Consider the following 22,887-nt stretch of genomic DNA (forward strand, 5'->3'; position numbering starts at 1 on the left):
GCACGTTGGATTTGAACCCAGACCCTCTGGCCAAAAGACAGGGGCACTATCACTCTACCACAAGAACCCTCCCTGAAGGACACCAGTGGACCCGATAGGTTTTTATGATAATTGATAGTGGCTCCACAGTCACCATTAGGCTAGGTTTGTATTCCATTTTTAATTCAACTTTTACCATCTGCCATGATGATATTTTAACCCATGCTCAGTTCCATATGCTGTACAGCCTTTGCTATCTCCAGATACCCTAATGGTACAAAGATCTGGCAATCTTGATGATAACATTTCTCGAAAAGATTAGATTTCTTCAATCTTTGGCAGTACCTTCCAAGCAAGGATCATGCAGAAGAAGTGTTTTTCTGAGCAAGGAACTATAATGGAATCCATTATCATATGTTTTCCATCTTTAAAATGCACCTTCAAATTTTTGTGGTGTGATTGAGCTTTCCTCATACTAAATCTGCATTTGTCTTAATTTCACACATCAAAGTAAATCCAGGAGCAAAGGAGATCAGGGTTTCCTGGAAAGGCATTGTGAAGGCACCTGTATTGAAGCATAGCAGCTACTATACAGAGGGATAGCAGTCAAAACTACAGAGTTTGTAACAGAAGATTTCTTAATACAGACATTTACGACCAGGAAAGGCTTCTTCAAGTGGCATTTTTCAATTCTACACACAGCCACCAAACACATGGTTGTAACTGCTTTAGATCATTCACAGATTCTTGGACACTCACCCATTTTATCCATTCAATGTTTCTCAAGAACATGCACAGTATTTGCTGGGGGATACCTGTTATATGATTATCATGCGGGGAAAAGTACTACAGAATGGTTCAAAGCATCATTTAATGCAAGAAGCATTATGACATGCTTTCATTGATGCCTCCACTTCTATAGCATAAAGTCTATATTTGATTTCACAGCCTGATCACTCTCTTCTTGAAATACAGGGACATTCCTTCAAACCAGTTTCACTCTACAATGGTGGCCAATCCCACCGAGCAGTGGGGATAACCACGCGTGTGTTCGCTATGAGCTAACCATGTACCATTAGCTCCCTCTTTGGTTCTATCTTATTTATTTTGGATTATAGATCTATGTTGTTGCCTGGGATGTTTACAGTATTAAGTGGTGCATGTATTTTTTGCTGTGTGTACAAGGGGTTCACTGCCTAATCAGCATTCTAATGTTGAGAAGGATCAGGAAAATAAAGCAGTGAACGACTAGCCTTTCAGCAATTATTTCTTTTGCTGTTTGTACAGGTGCACCATCTTCTACTTTTCTCATCAGTTTGATTACCTCAGCGTTTCTGTCAGATAATGTGTGGATTAACAGCTTGTCTTTCTTTCTCATTGAAATGAAATCAATTGGTGGGCGGCACGGTGGCACAGTGGTTAGCACTGCTGCCTCACAGCGCCAGAGACCCGGGTTCAATTCCCACCTCAGGCGACTGACTGTGTGGAGTTTGCACATTCTCCCCGTGTCTGCGTGGGTTTCCTCCGGGTGCTCCGGTTTCCTCCCACAGTCCAAAGATGTGCAGGTCAGGTGAATTGGCCATGCTAAATTGCCCGTCGTGTTAGGTAAGGGGTAAATGTAGGGTATGGGTGGGTTGCGCTTCGGCGGGTCGGTGTGGACTTGTTGGGCCGAAGGACCTGTTTCCACACTGTACGTAATCTAATCTATCTGAATCTTGAATAATGTGTTAAAAGAAAGCTTACCTGAGAGAGAAAAAACAAGGGTTGGCTTGACATCATTGGTTACATGTATGGATGGGCCATATATCTGCTGGGTATATATACTCCTGATTAGAATTAAAATGTGTTGACTCAAGAAATATGTATAAATCTCCTGTGGATTAGAGGTAGCCACATTTAATTCTTCAATAAAAGAAGCAATGTTACTCATGTTATTGAAACTTTAGGCTAAAGTGTCTTCTAGGAAACACAGAAAAGGCATGGAAAACTGTTAGGATATATGTTGGAGAGGTCATTTTCACTTGCATTGTTTTTCTGGAAACTGGCCGAGTGGATTTTCCACCAGTTCTAAACTGGTCTAATTTGAATCTCATTATAATCAATGCGATGAAAGTTGAGAGGAGTTCTGTAGTACTTCTATGATCCATTCAGTTACATCACTGTCCTGGTGAAGATGACACTTCTTGAGCTGCGCTGCTAATGAAGGTAGTCAAGCGTATTTGAAACAGCAAAAAATCAGAAGAACTATAGATGCTAGAAATTAGAAAAGAAAACAGAAATTGCTGGAAAAAGTCAGTAGGTCTGGCAGCATCTGTGGAGCAAAATCAGAATTAACATTTTGGATCCAGTGACTCTTCTTCAGAATTCATAGTAGCTAGGAGAAGGTTGATACTTGTGTAGAAGATGGGAAGGGGGAGTGGGGGTGAGTAAACAATAAGCGAAGATCGAGCCCAAAGAAAAAGAAAAACAGTAGGACAAACAAAGGAGTGGTTAAAGGTCAGTCTGGGGGAATAAATAGCTGCGAATGGGAGCTGACAATCAGTTGTGTATGGAAGCAGCCTACGTGATGACAAGGCCTGGTGTATTGGGGTTGGAGTAAGGACATGGATTCAAGCTCTAAAATTGTTGAACTCCATATTAAATCCAGAAAGCTGCTGAGTTCCTAAGTGGAAAATGAGGTGCTGTTCTTCCGGCTTTCATTGAGCTTCATTGGAGCACTGCAGCAAGCCTGAGACAATGATGTTGACCAGAGAACAAGGTGGTGTATTGAAGTGACAACTGGAAACTCAGGGTCTTTGTTGCAGACAGAACATAGGTCACCCAGTCTGGGTTTCATTTCCCCAGTGTACAGAAGAACACATTGGGAACAGTGAATACAGTAGACTAGATTGAATGAAGTACAGGTAAAGTACTGCTTCACTTGGAAGGAATGTTGGGGTCTTGGATGGATATCCATAGGATCCCAAGTCATCACCTGTGTGCTGTCACCCTGTAGTGACTCTCATTTCCTCAATGCTTTCAATTCAAAATCTCATTTTGAAGTCTGAATACCTTCAATGGTTAGTCATTCCATGTCACTATAACCCCTTCTCACCCCACATTTCCCCAAGACGGTCTCTGTTCTTCTGATGTCTAGTGTAACATTGACAACCATGTCTTCAGCATTCTAGTATCTAAGCGACAGCTATTCCCTTCCCCACAGAACCCTGTAATACTCTACCAATCTTCCCTGCCTTGGGACTTACCTCTTTGTTCTTTCCTGATGTATAATTCTTTGTGTTGGAGGGTTTTTTTGTCTAATTACACATCCATGAAGGAACTTGGGATGTTTTTCTATATTCTAGGTGCTATATAAATGCATGTTATTCTGATATGGTTGTTGTAAAAATTACAGATCTGGTCAAGTAAAAACAACAATCTTTCTGAATTGGACAATCAATTGCAACTGAATGGATTACTATTTAATCCCATGCCTGCGCTCCACTTCATACATCATTTTACAATTTTGAATCTAATGAGATGGCCTGCAAACTGGAGCAACAAATAAACAATTTTAAACTGGAATCAAAACAAAATGTGGGGAAGGGAGAGGGCAAGATTTTATAAAGAGCTATGATCTGTAGTCTGAACTTAACTGCAAGTCAGTTCTGAGGAAATTCAAATAATAGAAGCAAAAACACAGGAAGAAAATTCAAGCTCTATAATTGGAAGTATTGCTGTTTACCTAACACCAACACTCCAATGACGATTGCTGACTGCATGCTTTCCACGTATTAATTCTGACTGTGCTTGTGTGTTTTTTAAAACTTAAAACTTCATTTACATTTTATTTACCATTTTATTTCTCTTACCTGATATAGTCTTTGATTACATTTGTTTTATTATTAGATATTTTTCACTGTGTTTAACTACATTTACGAGATATCACTGCTAGTGCACACGCCCAAGCATAGCCTAGTCAGAAATCTAACACTTGTACGCTGATATGTTTTAAGACTTATTTTTTGCCGATCACACTTCAGCTGTTAATCTGTATAAATTCAAGTTTGTATGTTACATGCCTGGTTAAAATTAAATAGAAATGGTGTTGTCTATTCCCAATACAGTTTGTACCACTCTAAGTATTGGCTCCTATGCCATGCATGGCCAACATATAACTTTTGAAATCTGCAGATATACTGTACTTCTGATGTAAGAAAAGCAGGTGGAGCTCTAAGCACTCAACAATTTGCCAGTTGAGGCTGAGCTTTTCGATTATACAACCATGCTATTTGGAGCTGTCTCATTTGACCTTGCTACTTCCCTCTTTATCTTTGAACTATCTAAAACACTCTTCTATCATTGTGTTTTCAATTTCTTTGCCTTAATTTTTCTTCATCTCCAATTCATTCGTCCTCTTCGATTTGCAAATTGCTCCCAGATTTTCTCCTATGTGATGGGTCCCCTACATAACTATAATACTTAAGAAGTACTTTTTAAACTGTCATGATTTTTGCAAAAAAAACTATTACACTTTAGTGTTATTTTTCAAGACTGAAAACATGTAAGAAAGGCTGTTCGTAGTGATTATGCAATATTTATATGACATTAAAATTAGGAATTCAAATTCTAGCAGTGGTTTACAGCTTCTTAATACTTATAGGGAGGTGATCAATTGATCACTAGCTACTAAACATTAACATCTCCAAGGAATCACAAATGAGGGACTGCACTCTCGCTGGTAAATAATCTCCTCATGAAGGACAATTTGATGTTGCAAAGGAAAGAGGAGATAAAACAGAAAAAAACACAAAATAAACGTATAAAGATCCCTTTCATTATTCTAAAACAGTTACAAATTTTAAAGCTGTTGCAAGAACTATATCACTATGAACCAAAGCAAAACTTTGCACTTGGACAGCAGTGCATGTGATCCTATGTACATTGATTAATCACTGGAATGGCATTCAGAACTGTTGCTTAGAAACAAATTCAAAGGACCTTTGCAAACTACTCTTACTCAGAATTTACACAGCATTAAGTTTCAATTTATAGGATCCCAACTGAACATTCAGCATGTGACTGTTCATTTTTAACATAAAAACAATGTGTCTTGGATTTTTACTTCAGATCATAACAGATTATTTCTCTTATTTCACATGAAAATGGAAACAAAAAAGGCCACATTTTGTTTGCTGGTTTCATAAAGACCTATTCCTGCCCTTTGCACCGGGACATAAGGATGGGAAATAAATGTCAATCTTGCCAACAACATCCGCAAAAGAATGAAAGAGCCACTTTTGCGGATGTTGTTGGCAAGATTGACCGCATCGGGAGCAACGGATACCCCAACCCCTCCAACCGCAACAAGGACAGAACGCCCCTGGTGCTCACCTTCCACCCTACCAACCTTCGCATAAACCAAATCATCCGCCGACATTTCCGCCACCTCCAAACAGACCCCACCACCAGGGATATATTTCCCTCCCCACCCCTCTCCGCCTTCCGCAAAGACCGTTCCCTCCGTGACTACCTGGTCAGGTCCACGCCCCCCTACGACCCACCCTCCCATCCTGGCACTTTCCCCTGCCACTGCAGGAACTGTAAAACCTGTGCCCACACCTCCTCTCTCACCTCCATCCAAGGCCCTAAAGGAGCCTTCCACATCCATCAAAGTTTTACCTGCACATCCACTAATATCATTTATTGTATCCGTTGCTCCCGATGCGGTCTCCTCTACATTGGGGAGACTGGACGCCTCCTAGCAGAGCGCTTTAGGGAACATCTCAGAGACACCCGCATCAATCAACCAAATCGCCCAGTGGCTCAACATTTCAACTCCCCCTCCCACTCTGCCGAGGATATGGAGGTGCTGGGCCTCCTCCACCGCCGCTCCCTCACCATCAGACGCCTGGAGGAAGAACGCCTCATCTTCCGCCTCGGAACACTTCAACCCCAGGGCATCAATGTGGATTTTAACAGCTTCCTCATTTCCCCTTCCCCCACCTCATCCTAGTTTCTAACCTCCAGTAACTCGACCTGTCCGGACTTGTCCGACCTGCCCAGCTCCTTTTCCACCTATCCACTCCTCCCTCTCTTCCCTGACCTATCACCTTCATCTCCTTCCCCACCTACCTATTGTACTCTATGCTACTCTCTCCCCACCCCCACCCTCCTCTAGCTTATCTCTCCATGCTTCAGGCTCTCTGCCTTTATTCTTGATGAAGGGCTTTTGCCCGAAACGTCGATTTTGCCTGTCCTCGGATGCTGCCTGAATTGCTGTGCTCTTCCAGCACCACTAATCCAGAAATTGGTTGTCAAGGCACAGCCATGGAGAATGTACCCAAAGATTTTGTCTAAATTTCAAAAAAAGACATGTTGATGCTTATTGGTCAAGACATTGCCATGGGGAATGCAGCAGGGAACAGCTGCTCCCCAAGTTTTTGTCTAATTGAAATGGCGCAATGCTTTAACAAATTCCTTCTTTTTGCAGAAGACCGGATCCTGAGTATGAACATATGTAGTAGCTTCTAGTACATGTAAAGGATCCGTTACATCTGTTGGCTGGATGGCTTGCTTGTGATGCAGAATGATGCCATTCGTATAGGTTCAACTTGTGTACAGACTGAGTTTACCATGAAGTCTCCGCCTTCTAGGTTGGTTGCCCGCAAGTTAAACTCATCATTACTGTCTTTTTATAAGAAGAGAGCAGCTTATGGTCCACATTCATTTAGATCAGTCAAATTGTGAGCCTCATTGACAATTTTAAATAGGTTGTCAGCATAATTTTTGGCACACTCAGAGCTTACTGTTTAAAATTTCAATAACAGTTCGGCCTTCTAAAGGACTTCTGATGGCAAGTCTCATTTTTTTAAATTCATTCGCGGGCTGAGCCAACACTTAGCGCACATCCCTGGCTGCCTTTGAGAAGGTGGTGGTGAGCTGCCTTTTTGAACTGCCAGAGTCCTGTGATGTAGGGACACCCACAATGCCATTAGGGAGGCAATGCTTCAATCACTGAGAGTTCACTTGCCAAAAATTAGCATCCTGTTTCTCATGTAGTATGAGTTGCCAATCCCTTTTAAATTTTGTATTTTTGTGTCTGACCTGGTAACTGTAAGATGGAAAGCTTCAACAGCATTTATCGTTTCTCAGCAATAAAAGAGCAGACCATTTTACAGAATGTGTGTGTTCAGTGTCTTGTGGAAAATATACAATAAATTGTTTAAAATAGAACAGCAGACAATTTTTAAAAGTGCGACCAAATCCTTATATGACTTTTACCAAAACCTTCCTGTAAGTTCTTGTATACCATTTAATGTTTCCCCCATGTCATGTAGTGTTAACTGCAACTGAAACAAATGAGCAAGCATTAAAAATTGATTCTAGTTTTACAATTATGAATATTTTTAGTTACTTATTTTAAAGCTAGTTACTGTCTATCTTTTATTAAAACTAAGGTACACGTAAAATAATCAAGTGCAAAAGACCATTAATATGGTAAAAATGTTAGCAGCTCACTGCCATCCTTCATTTCAGATCAAAACTTATGGTTTAATGTGTTAGCTGGCATTGGCATGATGAATTATGAACCAAGGATACTATTTACTTGATAAGTTTTACTTTATACTTAATAGTCAAGAGTGTGGTGCTGGAAAAGCACAGCAGGTCAGGCAGCATCAGAGGAACAGAAAAATTGACGTTTCGGGCAAAAGCCCTTCATCAGGATTAAATTTACAAGAAGACAAATTTCCATTCAGGACCTGAGTGTAGGGGACAATTTTTAAATCAATGAGAGGATAATCAGGCAGCTTCTGCAATGGGTAAGACACCACCTTTCAAGGTAATCATCCAAGATTAAAACTGAAAACTACTCCCTTACTCTTTTAACACATTTGTATTCTTGGGCAGTACAAATGCCAACATTGATCACCTCATAGGAAATGTCCCCCTCCCTGGTTATCATCAAATTCTCTTCAACATAATACTTTTAACTTCACTTTGATTTATGGCTGTGACTTGTATGATTTGTGAGAATTGAGCATTCATGCACAAAGAGACAACTGCGTCACTGGTTTAAAAACAGAGAGGAGTAGCCAGTCTCGAAGATGGCACTTCAAAACAGGTGTGTTTAGAAAAGGTCTTCAGATTTCAAAATAGCTTTTAAATAAGAACTAATGAACAAAACAGGCACCTTGGCTCCCTGCCCCCCGGTCAGCAATGAATGTGCCGATAATGACATCACTGCACACAGATTGCAGTGACATCATTAGCTCATGCGCACATGCTTCCTATGGCCTGCCCTGTTGCAGTCTGCTGATGTCACCGTTTCTATCTGTAAAAGTGTTTTGGCCATTTTGATTGTATTGGTTTTCACTCCAATCTTTTACTTGTACCACAATGGCCAGTGCTGTCTTGTTCCTCCCAAAATAAAGATTCAAAGGAATATCTACCCAAGCTACTGTGATTTCCAAGAAAGCCAACACATGTGGGAACTTTGTAGGTTCCAGTTTCCTCTGAAAATTGCACTCTACCTGAAGTAGTACGTTGAAAAATTTTGACCTAAGGAATTTCAGGTCTTCAGCTTGCATTAAAAAAAAAGTCTAATTTTTATTTCCTATTCAAGAGAGTGATATATTGCTATAGAATTGTGTTTTATTTTGATACAAGTTGTCAGAAGCAAGTAGGTATAGGTATTTAGATAAGAACTTTTCAGGTTGTAAAGTACATGAAATTGTTAACATATTCATGATTTGGAGATGCAGATGTTGGACTGAACAAAGAACATTACAGCACAGGCCCTCTATTTCTGCGCTGATCCATATCCTCTATCTGAATCTGCCATCTATTTTCTAAGCATCTGTATCCCTTTGCTCCCTGCCCATTCACGTATCTGTCTAGATACATCTTAAATTATGCTATTGTTCCCACCCCTACCACCTCCTCTGGCAAGGCATTACAGGCACCCACCACCCTATGCATAAAGAATTTTTCCCTCTCACTTTGAACTTGTGACCCCTAGTAATCGAGTCCTTCACTCTGGGAAAACGTTTTTTGCCATCCACCCTGTCTGCACCTCTCATGAGTTTGTAGGCCTTAATCAGGTCCCCACCTCAACCTCCTTCTTTCCAATGAAAATAATCATAATCTACTCAACCTCTCCTCATAGCTGGCAGCCTCCATACCAGGCAACATCCTGGTGAACCTCCTCTGCACCCTCTCCAAAGCATCCACATCCTTTTGGTAATGTCGCAACCAGAACTGTATACAGTCTTCCAAATGTGGCTGAACCAAACTCTTAATTGTAACATGATCTGCCAGCTCTGGTACTCAACACCCTGTCCGATGAAGGAAAGCATGCCGTATGCCTTCTTGACCACTCTACTGACCTGTGTTGCCACCTTCAGGTAACAATGGAACTGAACACCCAGATTATACATCAATTTTCCCCAAGGCTTTTCCATTTACTGTCTAGTTTGCTCTGGAATTGCATCTTCCAATATGAATCACCTTGCATTTGTCTGGATCGAACTCCATCTGCCATTTCTCTGCCTAACTCTCCAATCTATCTATATTCTGCTGTATTCCCTGAGAGTCCCCTTCACTGTTTGCTACTCCACCAATCTTAGTGTCATCTGCAAACTTGCTAATGAGGCAACGTACACCTTCCTCCAAATCATTTATATATATCACAAACAACAGTGGTTCAAGCACGGATCCCTGTAGGACAATATTGCACACAGGTCTCCATTTCGAGAAGCTCTCGTCCACCAATACTCTCTGTCTCCTATTGCCCAACCAGTTGTCTATCCATCTAAATTTGTTTAAGAACTATAACCTGGTGTCGTGCGATTTTTAACTAAAGTTGTTTAATATATCATTACAACTTCATGACACTGTAACCCTTTTACTATAAATCCTGTGTCATATGGTCATGTTCCACAACCACCTGATGAAGAGGCAGCACCTTGAAAACTAGTACTTCCAAATAAACCTGTTGGACCATAACCTGGTGTTGTGTGATTTTTAACTTAATGCATTCATGTAGATTTCCTTTGATCAGTACTTCTAGAGAAATAATAAGCAAAAAGTATTCACTGACGTGTTTATGATGCGTTACATATCATAACCTGAAGAATTCTCCCATTTAATTAGAGCATACCTGATGAAAATTGGACTATGATCCGTCAGGGTAACAAGCAACTTCAAGGCATATAGTGGCACTGGATCAGGTTCCATCAAAATCTGATCATACCTGAAATTTTTAAAAAGGTCATAAGCATTTTGAAAATCAGCACGCTCATCCTCCTATCCTTCCTCTTTGCTGAAATATGGCTGTTTTAAAAAAATTGGATGGGCAGAATCCCTCCTCGTAGGCTGTATTTATTACAATGATTTCCCATCTCTCGTATGTCTGTGGTCTAATATATTACTTTAAACAAGTTTGTTACTATATTATGAAGGATAAAGTAATCTCAATCATGCTACCGGACTTGTATCCTGGCTGGGACATGGAAGAGGTCTGAAACCGGTTTTTTCTTCATAAATAAGTACAATACTTCTCCACAGGAACAAAGAAGTTGTCTAAGAGGATAATGTGCCAGCCTGATGATACAAATAGGCCTCCTGATCATGCTGTTTTCATTCATGCTAGAGTTCACTTGTAACACTGGAGTACCACTTGTAACACTGGATGCCGGGAGCTTGCAGGGTCCAAATATGTTGATATATTTTTTTCCCATCATTTGTTCTGCTTCTATTTGAAATGGCCATGGAAGTAGGAAGGGTTCATAAGTGATCAACCTGACTACATTCTATACCTGCTCCCCTGGAGCAAAGATCCTGCTATTCAGATAAATTTCTTTTGAGGTGGGAGCAGTGAGCCATGAAAAGTCCCTACTCCCACTACACAAATCAGGAGAATCCCAGGCCTCAATGCTCTGACTTGGAGACCAAAATGGCACTAATGTAGCCAAATCCGTTGCGATTCATATTTGGCTTGAGGACCTTAATTCTGATCTATTGGTCTGATCACGTTATGATCACAACATTTCCTTACACAGCCATTTCCCAACTCATAATGGAGCAATTACACAGTTCACCAAAAAATTAAAAACTGCACCTTCTACTGTTTTCACTCCAACCTGTCTGATAAAACAAATTTCTGCATAATTAATGCCAGCAAACCAACATAACAGAAAGAAAGATTGTCAGTATATATACACTGACAATCTTACTAAAATATATATCGTACTAAAATGACAGTTGAAGTGAGTTTATAATTTTATTTGTTGAGAAAAGAAATACTTGAAATAAACATCACTGCCTTTAAGCTGTTCTCTTCAGTTATTTAAAGCAAAAGACATAGGAATTTGAAATTTCCTCTTCATGGCTCGAATCTTCAATGATTCTAAAATACAGCATTTGAAGGTAAGGGCTTTTTAATAACTATGGACATTTCACGTGATTAGACAAGATAAATTCCAAAATGATGTATTGACTTACTGAGGGAGCAGTGATTCCTGGAAAAGAGTCAGCAATTTGCTGTTATTCATAAGATTCTCCCCTTTCTCTCCTAACATTGCCTCATGGTTTGCCACAAGAGACATGGTTTCTGATAGTAACCTCAGGCTGAAGATCCGCCACTCCGCTTAAAAAAGAATCCATAAACATGAAGGGGTTAACATAGTTCTACAAAAGAAATGAAAAACAAAAGACAGAATTGATGAAAATTTTAATCACTATTGTGCTTCTTCTTTACTGGCAAATACTTACCATTCTGACTAAGCACCAAGGATATCAAGGGTGGGAGAATGCAGTCAACAATCTGAAAACCAGAAATAAGCAAAGATTAAAGGAAAATGTGTGGTGTTTGAGACAATTTTAACTCAAAAGCGATACTTACTAAAATGCAGTACATTACACATATTTGTATTTCTTTGATGTCTCTTTTTTGGCCATTTTTTTGCCATCATTTGTTCTTCTCCTTAAAGGTTCTGCCTCTTGCAGTGATGTAATTTCACAAAAACATAGCACTCTCACTCGAGTGGTCACTCTTACAACCTACACAATGAGTGTCAGAAGTGACTGTCTGGGAAAAGCACATCATACTTGAGCACAGTCCAGATCTCCTCAGATAAGTTCGCTCTCATTTTCAACTGGATTGTTATTCTAACATGTCGACCAGGCAGAAAACGGAGTGTTATAACTCAAACACCTGTTCTAGGTACATCCCAAATTCTATTATCATCAATTTTGATGGATTGTCAGTTTTACATCTGGATGACATGATTTAAAGCTACCCTCTATTTTCTCAGTTGGAGCACAAGTACTTTCAAGCAGACGAAAGTGCTATGCAGTCAACTTGATTGCAGATTCTTATCATGCTCTTTTATATGTATTTCCTTTGATACTGTCAATGGGCCACTCAGTATAAACTTGACACAGCAAAAAGGATAACCTTCAACCTTTCCCTCCTGAAGTTCCTACCAGTAACCGTGATTTTCTGCTTTCCCATCTCTTTCTCCTTATTTCACTTCCATCTGATTCCTTGCTACCTTTTTATGTCTGATCCCATCAGTCTACATGCCAGTGACTGATAAATACTGTGTTAACAAAACTCTTTGATCAACAGCAACGCTTTGAAGTTGGTACCATTTATCAAGAGGCCCAATCTATTCTGTGGCTCTCATTACAGTACACCAGCAGGGTAGAGAGGCTCGTCTAACCAAATCACTGTATGGGAACTGAGAGAATCCAATAAGGGAGGATGGAGTTTGATTATATGGTGAAGGAAGAATTGAGCTGGATCAAAAGTTAATGCAATTGGATGGATTTGGTTCACTTAGGTACAAAAGGGAACAGTTCAAATACTTTAAAAAAACCCAATGAAGCTACCTGGATCCACACGCACGGTGTTTCCCACGCAGGATCAACATGCTTGCTATTGCCTTGTCAACTACTTTGGTTCTCTTTGTCTAAAACACTCTGTTCAATGTAGTATAAAAGATAGATATTTCAAAGTACGTTGATGTTACAAAGTTGAGCATGAAGTGGGAGGCTGGAAGCTAGAGATTAAATTATTGTTTAAATGATAGGAGAACAGGGTATGTGGTCCCTTTAACAGATAGAGTGATTTTCAAAGCTTGGAGATTCTAAAAAAAATGTGCCTGCAAGCAGCTGTAGATGCACAGACAGTTCTAAAATGGAAACATATAATAATTGGCTGTGTGATTAGAAAACCTTAGGCTTTTTTTTTGTTGTTTTGGCAACAAGCTTGAATCAACCAATTAATTTAAACCAAACCCTTAGATACTGAAAACCTATCACATTTAAACCTGATGGTTTTAACTATCTGGAAGCAATCTGATTGTAAAGAAATTAATAGGTCATCAAGGGTAGAAAGATGCTGGTATTTTGAAAATTTAGAGAAAGCCAACTGCCATGTGAAGTGAGAGCACAAAGAAAAACATCTTGCTCACACATGAATTTTCCACACTCTCTAAAAAAAACTCCATCTATTCATAAAGGTACATAGCATTCTCCAGTAATATTCCTTACACTAGAATTAAATGGAAACAAGCATTCAGAACAGAAGAAATTACAGAGGGAACATTCCTAACAGCAGAAGACTGGAGGGACAGTGGAACATTCTGGAACACACGTTCAGAGTGAACTTTGAGAGACTAAATTTTATTGTTTTGTTATATAAATGGAACTTGTATTTATTTGAACAGCATCCTATTAGAATCTTGTTTTATTCTGAAGTAGGCAGTTAGAGAGGAATTGCTCAGATTGTTAGTTGTTTTGTTAATCTGTTCACAGTTGCAGTTAGATAAATAAATTGTTATTTGTGATTGTAGAGTCAGTGAAACTATTTCACTTCATTTAAGTATTCATTTATAACAGATTGAGAGGAAGATTATGCACTTGTCACACTTCTTTATCGGATTACAAGGTGAGGCGAGCTTCTCTTGGTGTTTTGGTATTAATTATCAGAGGATGTAGACCTCCACGCTGCAACAGTTGATTAATGAAACATAATCCCAAAACATTCAATATAGTTTATAACTTTTGTATAATTGCCAGACTCCCATTTATTAAAATCCCAGCAAACTGGTACATTTCCCACCAACAACTTGCATTTTATAGAGTCTTTAACACCTCAAAACATCCCTGCTGGCTTACAGGAGTGCATACAGATCAACATTTACAGTTAGCCAAAGAAGGAAACATTTGGAAAAAGTCACTATTCACATGGTCCAAGCAGTAAGTTTTAAGGAGGCTAGGAGGGATAAGACTTTTGAGAGGCTTCAATAAGAGTGAGAATTTTAAACATGCTGCAATGGGGCAGCATGGTGGTACAGTGGTGAGCACTGCTGCCTTACAGCGCCAGGGACTTGGGTGCAATTCCAGCCTTGGGCGACTGTCTGTGTGGAGTCTGTACATTCTCCCTGTGTCTGCGCGAGCTTCCACCGGGTGCTCCAGTTTCCTCCCACAGTCCAAAGATGTGCAGGTCAGGTGAATTGGTGATGCTAAATTGCTCCTAGTGTTCAGGGATGTGTAGGCTAGCTGCATTAGTCAGAGGAAATGAAGAGTAATAGGGTAGTGGAATACTTACTCTGCAGACAGTCAGTGTGAACTTGTTGGGCCGAAGGGCCTATTTCCACATTGTAGGGATTCAAGGATTCTATGGTGATGTGTAGACAGGATTTGATCCATGTGAGATTAGGCAAAGATTAGAATGATTTGTGAATGGTGTTAGATAAAATCACAGAATCCCTACAGTGTAGAAGTAGGCCATTCGGCCATCAAGTCCACACTGCATCTCACCCCCACTACTCTATCCCCGTAACCCTGTGTTTCCCATGGCTAGAACATATAACAGTACTGGCCCTTGTTGTTGTGCCGACCTTTTATCCTACTCTAAGATCAAACTAACCTACATACCCTTCATTTCTCTATCATCCATGTGTTTATCCAAGAGTGGCTTAAATGTCCCTAATGTATTTGACTCTACCACCACCGCTGGCAATGCATTCCACGCATCCATCACTCTCTGTGTAAAGAACCAGCCTTTGACATCTCCCCAAAACTTCCTCCGATCACCTTAAAATTATGCCCCCTCATGACAGCCATTTCCGCCAATGGAAAAAGTCTCTGGCTATCCACTCTATCTATGCCTCTCGTCATCTTGTACACCTCTGTCAAGTCACCTCTCGTCCTTCTTCACTCCATCAAGAAAAGCCCGAGCTCCCTCAATCTTTCTTCAAAAATCATGCCCTACAATCCAGGCAGTATCCTGGTAAATCTCCTCTGCACCCTCTCTAAAGCTTCTACATCCTTCCCATAATGAGATGACCAGAACTGAACACAATATTCCAAGTGTGGTCTAACAAGGGCTTTATGGAACTGCAGCATAAACTCACAGCTCTTAAAGTCTATTCCTCCTGCTAATGAAAGCAACACACCATACATCTTCTGAACAACCCTATCAACTTAGGTGGCAACTTTGAGGGATCAATGGACATGGAACCCAAGATGTTGCTCTTCCACACTGCTAAGAATCCTGCCTTTAACCCTGTAACCTGCATTCAAATTTGACTGCATTCAAATCTGCAAATAGTTTGCAGATGACACCAAAATTGGAGGTGTAGTGGACAGCAAAGAAGGTTACCTCCAATTACAACAGGATCTTGACCAGATGGGCCAATGGGCTAAGAAGTGGTAGATGGAGTTTAATTCAGATAAATGTGAGGTGCTGCATTTTGGGAAAGCAAATCTTAGCAGTACTTATACACTTGATGGTAAGGTCCTAGGGAGTGTTGCTGAACAAAGAGACCTTGGAGTGCAGGTTCATAGCTCCTTGAAAGTGGAGTTGCAGGTAGATAGGATAGTGAAGGCGGTGTTTGGTATGCTTTCCTTTATCGGTCAGAGTATTGAGTACAGGAGTTGGGAGGTCATGTTGCGGCTGTACAGGACATTGGTCACGCCATTGTTGGAATATTGTGTGCAATTCTGATTTCCTTCCTATCAGAAAAATGTTGTGAAACTTGAAAGGGTTCAGAAAAGATTTATAAGGATGTTGCCTGGGTTGGAGAATTTGAGTTATAGGGAGAGCCTGAACAGGCTGGGGCTGTTTTCCCTGGAGAGTCGGAGGCTGAGGGGTGATCTTATAAAGGTTTACAAAATTATGAGGGGAATGGATCGGGTAAATAGACAAAGGTTTTCCCTGGGGTCGGGGAGTCCAGAACTAGAGGGTTAGGGTTAGGGTGAGAGGGGAAAGATATAAAAAAGACCTGATGGGCAATGTTTTCACTCAGAGAGTGGTACATGTATGGAATGAGCTCCCAGAGAAAGTGGTGGAGGCTGGTACAATTGCAACATTTAAAAAGATTTTGGATGGGAATGTGAATAGGAAGGATTTGGAGGAATATGGGCCGGGTCTGGCAGGTGGGACTAGATTGGGTTGGGATATCTGATCAGCATGGACGGGTTGGACCGAAAGGTCTGTTTCCATGCTGTATATCTCTATGACTCTGACTTCCAAAATGAATCACTTCACATTTTTCGAGGTTGAACTTAATCGATCACGTATCTACCCCTTTGGCTTTTATGGATCAGAACCATAAAAAGATGCCTGCCTCTCCTCTGAACTAAATGGTATTGCAGTGACTGAAGAGGGCATCCTGTAAATTATGCCTGACGAGCCTATATACTACGTAGTAATGCAAGCAATAGAATCTGGCAGCCTTGAAACCAGGGTAAAGTAAATGAGTGCGAAGAAAGTAAGCTAAGTGCCATAAGAGGGATTATGTGTACATGCTTGAGATGTGTACATGTCTGTGTGTGAAAGCAACCTGGCAGAAGCATGCAAGGCATAAATATCCTTGAGTTCCATACTGAAGTCCTAAAGTACTGAAATGGACATGATGATTGGTGAAGCTAGTAATTTGGCAATGCCATTTGTGTGGCGGAAAGGTGGAAGAGGACAGTGTTCAGTTTCCCTTCTATAGCTTGCAGGGAAATGATAGTGAAGCTGCAGCTATAGAAGGCCCGGAGAAGTAAGCAGCGAGCTATGGTGCCAGGCAACCCGTTTGACTTTCATATCAGGAATTGGTGCATGCAGTTTCTCAGTGAATAAGGGGAGAATTGGAAGCTGTATAGAGATGAGGCAAGCTTAGCTATTAATCAGATGCAAACGTTTGGAAACAAGGTAGTCACCTCTCATTAATGACATTCAGAACATGTCATGTAAAAATTAGGAGGTAAATCATAAATGTGTTTTTCAATGCTGGGAACCTGATTTTCTTCATTCTTGCTGTATTTTCCCAACTTTCTCACAATTGTCCATGCCATTCCAAGGTATGGGGGAAATTCTGCCCACAGTTTCTGCCACCTTCCCTCAATCAAACATTGAGCAAAATAATTGTGCAACAAGACCATACAATTCAAAAGATTTCCAAGTTAGATTCTTGGCTTGTAATATCATTGCGATTTATAGATTGTTTCAGCAAGACCCCTTGCCCAAAAGAGAAAAACAACCCATGGTTCCTGCTTTTAGTTCCCAACCCATGATGCCCCCTGAGCTGCACTATGTGGACACTGGCTAAAAATTGGGGCATGTATGAAAGCCAATTCTTCCTGTTTGCCCCATATGCATTTCTAAATTGAATAGGCTGGTGACATGCAATTATCTCCAGTGGGAACATGAGTATTTACTTAGAAGAGGGAAAAAATGGAACCACACCCTATCAGTGTCCCCCGGAAAGCACAATGAAAGAGGACACAAAGAATGTCACAATTAAATTCTTCCATCTTTTACCAGATAAGTTTCATAACTTGTTTTAAGATTATTCTAACTGAGTTATAAAAACCTCTTAATTGTGCTCGAATTCCCATCCCAATACTCTCATTTGTAGATTTATGCATTTCTTTAAAAGGTGCAAAAAAGTCAACAATCACAGAAATGACATGATAAATAAGCACGGTAGGGCGGCACAGTGGCACAGTGGTTAGCACTGCTGCCTCACAGCGCCAGAGACCTGGGTTCAATTCCCACCTCAGGCGACTGACTGTGTGGAGTTTGCACATTCTCCCTGTGTCTGCGTGGGTTTCCTCCGGGTGCTCCGGTTTCCTCCCACACTCCAAAAAAGTGCAGATTAGGTGAATTGGCCATGCTAAATTGCCTGTAGTGTTAGGTGCAGGGATAAATGTAGGGGAATGGGTCTGGGTGGGTGCGCTTTGGCGGGTCGGTGTGGACTTGTTGGGCCGAATGGCCTGTTTCCACACTGTAAAGTAATCTAATCTAAAAGCACTGGCATCAATTCACCTTTTAATGTTTGAATATTTCATATTTGATGATAAGAAAGGTCTTGGAAGTGGGTTGCTTTCTCAAATAATTTCAATATAAATAATTTATGCAACTTGACAACAACTTCCTCCTTCATGATACAATGCTCTAATACCTTTATACACTCCATTAAGCAGTCATACACAGAGTAAAACAAACTTGCTACAGCCAGGGTAGTGCAAAACAAATGTCATCTTTTTACTTTGAGATTTGTACACTTATTGCGACAAAAGGTATATTTCTGCAAGTTGCAACAGCTTTTTTTTAAAAGGTTATTGGGAACAATCCAATATCACACACAGCAATCATCAATTTCACATGAGCCAGCATTTTGCAGGCCCTGTTGAGGTGGCAGCATTTACTAATGAACATCAGTGACACTCATTCCCAAGTAATGGTGTTTATGGAAGCGATTCTAACTGCTACCATATGAGGTGGGAATTCATGTGGAAACAGGAATTCACACCTAAGTTACAAAGTGGTTGGAATCACTTCATTAGCAGTGGGGTGCCAATGGAAAAAGGTAGATAGTCAAAGAGTCATGGAGATGTACAGCACGGAAGCAGACCCTTCTGATCCAACTTGTCCATGCCGACCAGATATCCCAACGTAACCTAGTCACATTTGCCAGCTCTTGGCACATATTTCTCAAAGTAGAAAGTGAGGACTGCAGATGCTGGAGATCAGAGCTGAAAAATGTGTTGCTGGAAAAGCGCAGCAGGTCAGGCAGCATCCAAGGAGAACCAACGTTTCGGGCATAAGCCCTTCTTCAGGAATGAGGAAGGTCTGCCAAGCGGGATAAGATAAAAGGTAGGGAGGACGGACTTGGGGGAGGGGCATTGGGAATGCGAGAGGTGGAAGGAGGTTAAGGTGAGAGTGATAGGCCAGAGAGGGCGAGAAGTCGGGAAGAAGATTGCAGGTCAAGAAGGTGGTGCTGAGTCCGAGGGTTGGGACTGAGATAAGTTGGGTGAGGGGAAATGAGGAAGCTGGAGAAATCTGCATTCATCCCTTGTGGTTGGAGGGTTCCTAGGCAGAAGATGAGGCGCTCTTCCTCCAGGCGTCATGTTGCCATGGTCTGGCGATGGAGGAGGCCAAGGACCTGCATATCTTTGGCGGAGTGGGAGGGGGAGTTAAAATGTTCAGCCATGGGGTGGTTGGGTTGATTGGTGTGGGTGTCCCAGAGGTGTTCTCTGAAATGTTCCGCAAGTAGGCGGCCTGTCTTCCCAGTGTAGAGGAGGAGGCCACATTGGGTGCAGTGGATGCAGTAAATGGTGTGTGGAGATGTAGGTGAATTTGTGACGGATGTGGAAGGATCCCTTGGGGCCTTGGAGGGAAGTAAGGGGGGAGGTGTGGGCGCAAGTTTTCCATTTCTTGTAGTTGCAGGGGAAGGTGCCGGGAGTGGAGGTTGGGTTGGTGGGGGGGGGTGTGGATCTGACGAGGGAGTGGCAGAGGGAGTCGTCTTTCCGGAACGCTGATAGGGGAGGGAAGGGAAATATATTCTTGGTGGTGGGATCTGTTTGGAGGTGGCGGAAATGATGAAGGATGATACGATGTATCTGGAGGTTGGTGGGGTGGTAGGACCAGTGGGGTTCTCTCCTGGTGGCATATGGAGGGGCGGGGTTCAAGGGCGGAGGAGTGGGAAGTGGAGGAGATGCGATGGAGAGCATCGTCAACTGCGTCTGAGGGGAAATTGCGGTCTTTGAAGAAGGAGGCCATCTGGGTTGTTCGGTATTGGAATTGGTCCTCCTGGGAGCAGATGCGGTGGAGGCGAAGGAATTGGGAATATGGGATGGCGTTTATACAGGGGGCCGGGTGGGAGGAGGTGTAATCTAGGTAGCTGTGGGAGTCGGTCGTTTTATAGTGAATGTCCGTGTTGAGTCGGTCGCTCGAGATAGAAATGGCGAGGTCTAGGAAGGGGAGGGAGGAGTCTGAGACGGTCCAGGTAAATTTGAGGTCGGGGTTGGTCCATACATGCACCACCCTTTGCATGAAAACGTGGCCCCTTGGGTCCCTTTTATATCTTTCCCCTCTCACACTAAATCTATGCCCTCTGGTTCTGGATTCCCCCACCCCAGGGAAAAGACCTTGTCTATTTATCCTATCCAGGCCCATCATGATTTTATAAACCTCTATGAGGTCACCCCTCAGCCTTCAATGCTCTAGGGCAAACAACCCCAGCCTATTCAGCCTCTCCCTATAGCTCAAATCCTCCAACTCTGGCAACATCCTTGTAAATCTTTTCTGAACCCTTTCAAGTTTCACACCATCTTTCCGATAGGAAGGGGACCAGAATTGCGTGCAATATTCCAAAAGTGGCCAAGACAACGTCCTGTACAGCCCCAACATGACCTCCCAACTCCTGTACTCAATGCTTTGACCAATAAGGGAAAGCATACCAAACACCTTTTTCACTATCCTATTTACCTGCGACTCTACTTTCAAGGAGCTATTAACTTGCACTCCAATCTCTCTTTGTTCAGCAACACTCCCTAGGACCTTACCATTAAGTATATAAGTCCTGCTCTGATTTGCTTTCTCAAAATAGGAATGAAGGAGAGAGGAAAGCAAAAATTAATGGCAAGAAAATAAATTGGAAGGGAAAAATAAGTGGCAATAGCAAAGGGATAAGTTGGAAATTACTGACAAGGACAGAAAAAAGGTGCAAAATGATAGCATAAATGGATAGGGAAGAGTGGAAATGGATAACAACAAATTAGAGCAGGGAGAGGGAAGTGAACAACAATAAAAGGAAAAAAGGAGAGAAAAACACAAAGGTGGTTAAGGAAAGGAGAAACTGCTGACATTAACTGAAGTGGAGAAGGAATATCAACTTGAAGACAAGAGTATAAAGAGATTGCTGATGTCCAATGGGGCAAGAGAAAAATGGCAGCCTACAGGGTGGAAGAAGAGTACTTGCTTTTATCAGGTTGGAAAGGGAGAATAAAATGGTGTGGGTGTGTGTGTAACCGTAGAGAGGAGTCTATGAACTTGAATGTGTTGAGGAAGAACATTACATTAACTTGGAAGAAGAACAATTATCAATACGAACTGGGTGGATTTGAAACAGAAGGGGGAGATGGCAGCATTGTTGTAATGTTACTAATCCAGAAGTCCAGACTAATGGTCTGAGAACATGGGGTCAAGTTTCACCATGGTAGTTAGCAAACTTTAAATTTAAATAATAAATCTGGAATATAAAGTAATAATGACTATCACAATTCTCATCAGTTGCTGTACAAGTACATCTGGTTAACTGCATTTTTAAGTTCTTTTCAGGAAATCTGCAGTCCTTACCTGTTCTATAGCTTATATATGACTCTAGACCCACAGTAATGTAGTTTGCTCTTAAATTGCCCTCTGAAATGGCCCAACAAGTGACTCAGTTCAAGGTTAAATAGGAATAGGCAACAAATATTGGCTTTGCTAGCCACACCCACATTCCATGAAAAACTAAATTAAAAATAATCTTTGTAAAAGGTTGGTATGTGAATGGAGAAGAATGGGATCTAAATCTGTTGGAATAGAATGCCTTTGTTAGTTGCTGTGGAATTTGGATGCAGGAAAGGAGCAATTAGGGAAATGGTTGTGGTTGAAAATGTAAATGTTGCTTTATTTTGTATTCACTCCTTTGATATGAGCATTACTGACAAAATGGCATTGATTGCTCACCCCTTGTTACCCCTGAGATGATGGTGGTGGCGAGCTGTTTTGAACCACTACAACTTACATGCCCTTAGGGAGGGAACCCCGGAGTTTTGATCAAGTGACAATGAAGGTGAGGTGACATATTTCCAAGGTAGGATGGTGACTGGCTTGGAGGGGAATTTGCAGGCAGTGGTATTCCCACGTTTTTGCCGCCCTTGTCCTTCTAGATGGAAGTGATCATGGGTTTAGAAGGTAATGTCTAAGGATCTTTGGTGAATTTCTGCAGTGCATCTTGTGGATAATACTTACAGCTGCTACTAAGCGTAGGTGGTGGACGGAATGGATATTTGTGGAGATGCTGCAAATGAAGCAAGTCACTTTGTCCTAGATGGTGTCAAACTTCTTGAGTGTTTTTGGAGCTGCATCCATCCAGGCAAGTGGGGTGTATTCCATCACACTCCTGAGCTTGTGCCTTGTAGATGGTGGACAGGCTTTCAGGAGTCAGGAGTTGAGTTACTCGCTACAGTATTCCTAGCCTCTGACCTGTTCTTATAATCACTGTGTTTATCTGGTGAGTCCAGTTGAGTTTCTGTTCAATGGTAACTCCAAGGATGTTAATAATGGAAGGTTCAGTGACGGCAACACAGTTGAATGTCAAGGAGCAGTGATTAGATTATCTCTTATTGGAGATGGTCATTGCCTGGCATTTGTGTTGCTGACTAATAGCATGTCAACTGGCTCCAAGATAGTGCCAATGGTCCATTTTTAAGACAAGGCGTCCTTGCTATATGGTCAGCACAATCGAGGCAGTAAATGAATATCCCACTGGACTGGAGACAAGCACTGCTGTCATCAAAGTAAGTGAAGAAAAGAAACAGGGATGAGTTACATATGAACGAGGCCAACAATTTTTTTTCGGCAGCCCAGTGTAA

At 41.5% G+C, this 22,887-nt stretch overlaps 1 protein-coding gene across 4 annotated transcripts in view; it reads right to left on the reverse strand.

The window, feature by feature from the left end:
• Window positions 1-22,887, reverse strand: part of ulk4 (unc-51 like kinase 4) — a 502,471-nt gene that overhangs the window by 213,089 nt on the left and 266,495 nt on the right. For all 4 annotated transcript variants that reach the window (XM_043719540.2, XM_043719541.2, XM_087978491.1 and 1 more), the window contains 3 exons: window positions 11,734-11,785; window positions 11,464-11,608; window positions 10,121-10,213 (listed from right to left, as the gene is read on the reverse strand). In XM_043719540.2, the coding sequence (XP_043575475.2) occupies window positions 10,121-10,213; window positions 11,464-11,608; window positions 11,734-11,785 (290 nt within the window). The remainder of the gene's footprint in view (window positions 1-10,120; window positions 10,214-11,463; window positions 11,609-11,733; window positions 11,786-22,887) is intronic.

This window comes from Chiloscyllium plagiosum, unplaced genomic scaffold, assembly GCF_037043375.1.
Source record: "Chiloscyllium plagiosum isolate Xiang-an unplaced genomic scaffold, Cpla_swu_hap1 HiC_scaffold_34, whole genome shotgun sequence".
Lineage (NCBI taxonomy): Eukaryota > Metazoa > Chordata > Chondrichthyes > Orectolobiformes > Hemiscylliidae > Chiloscyllium > Chiloscyllium plagiosum.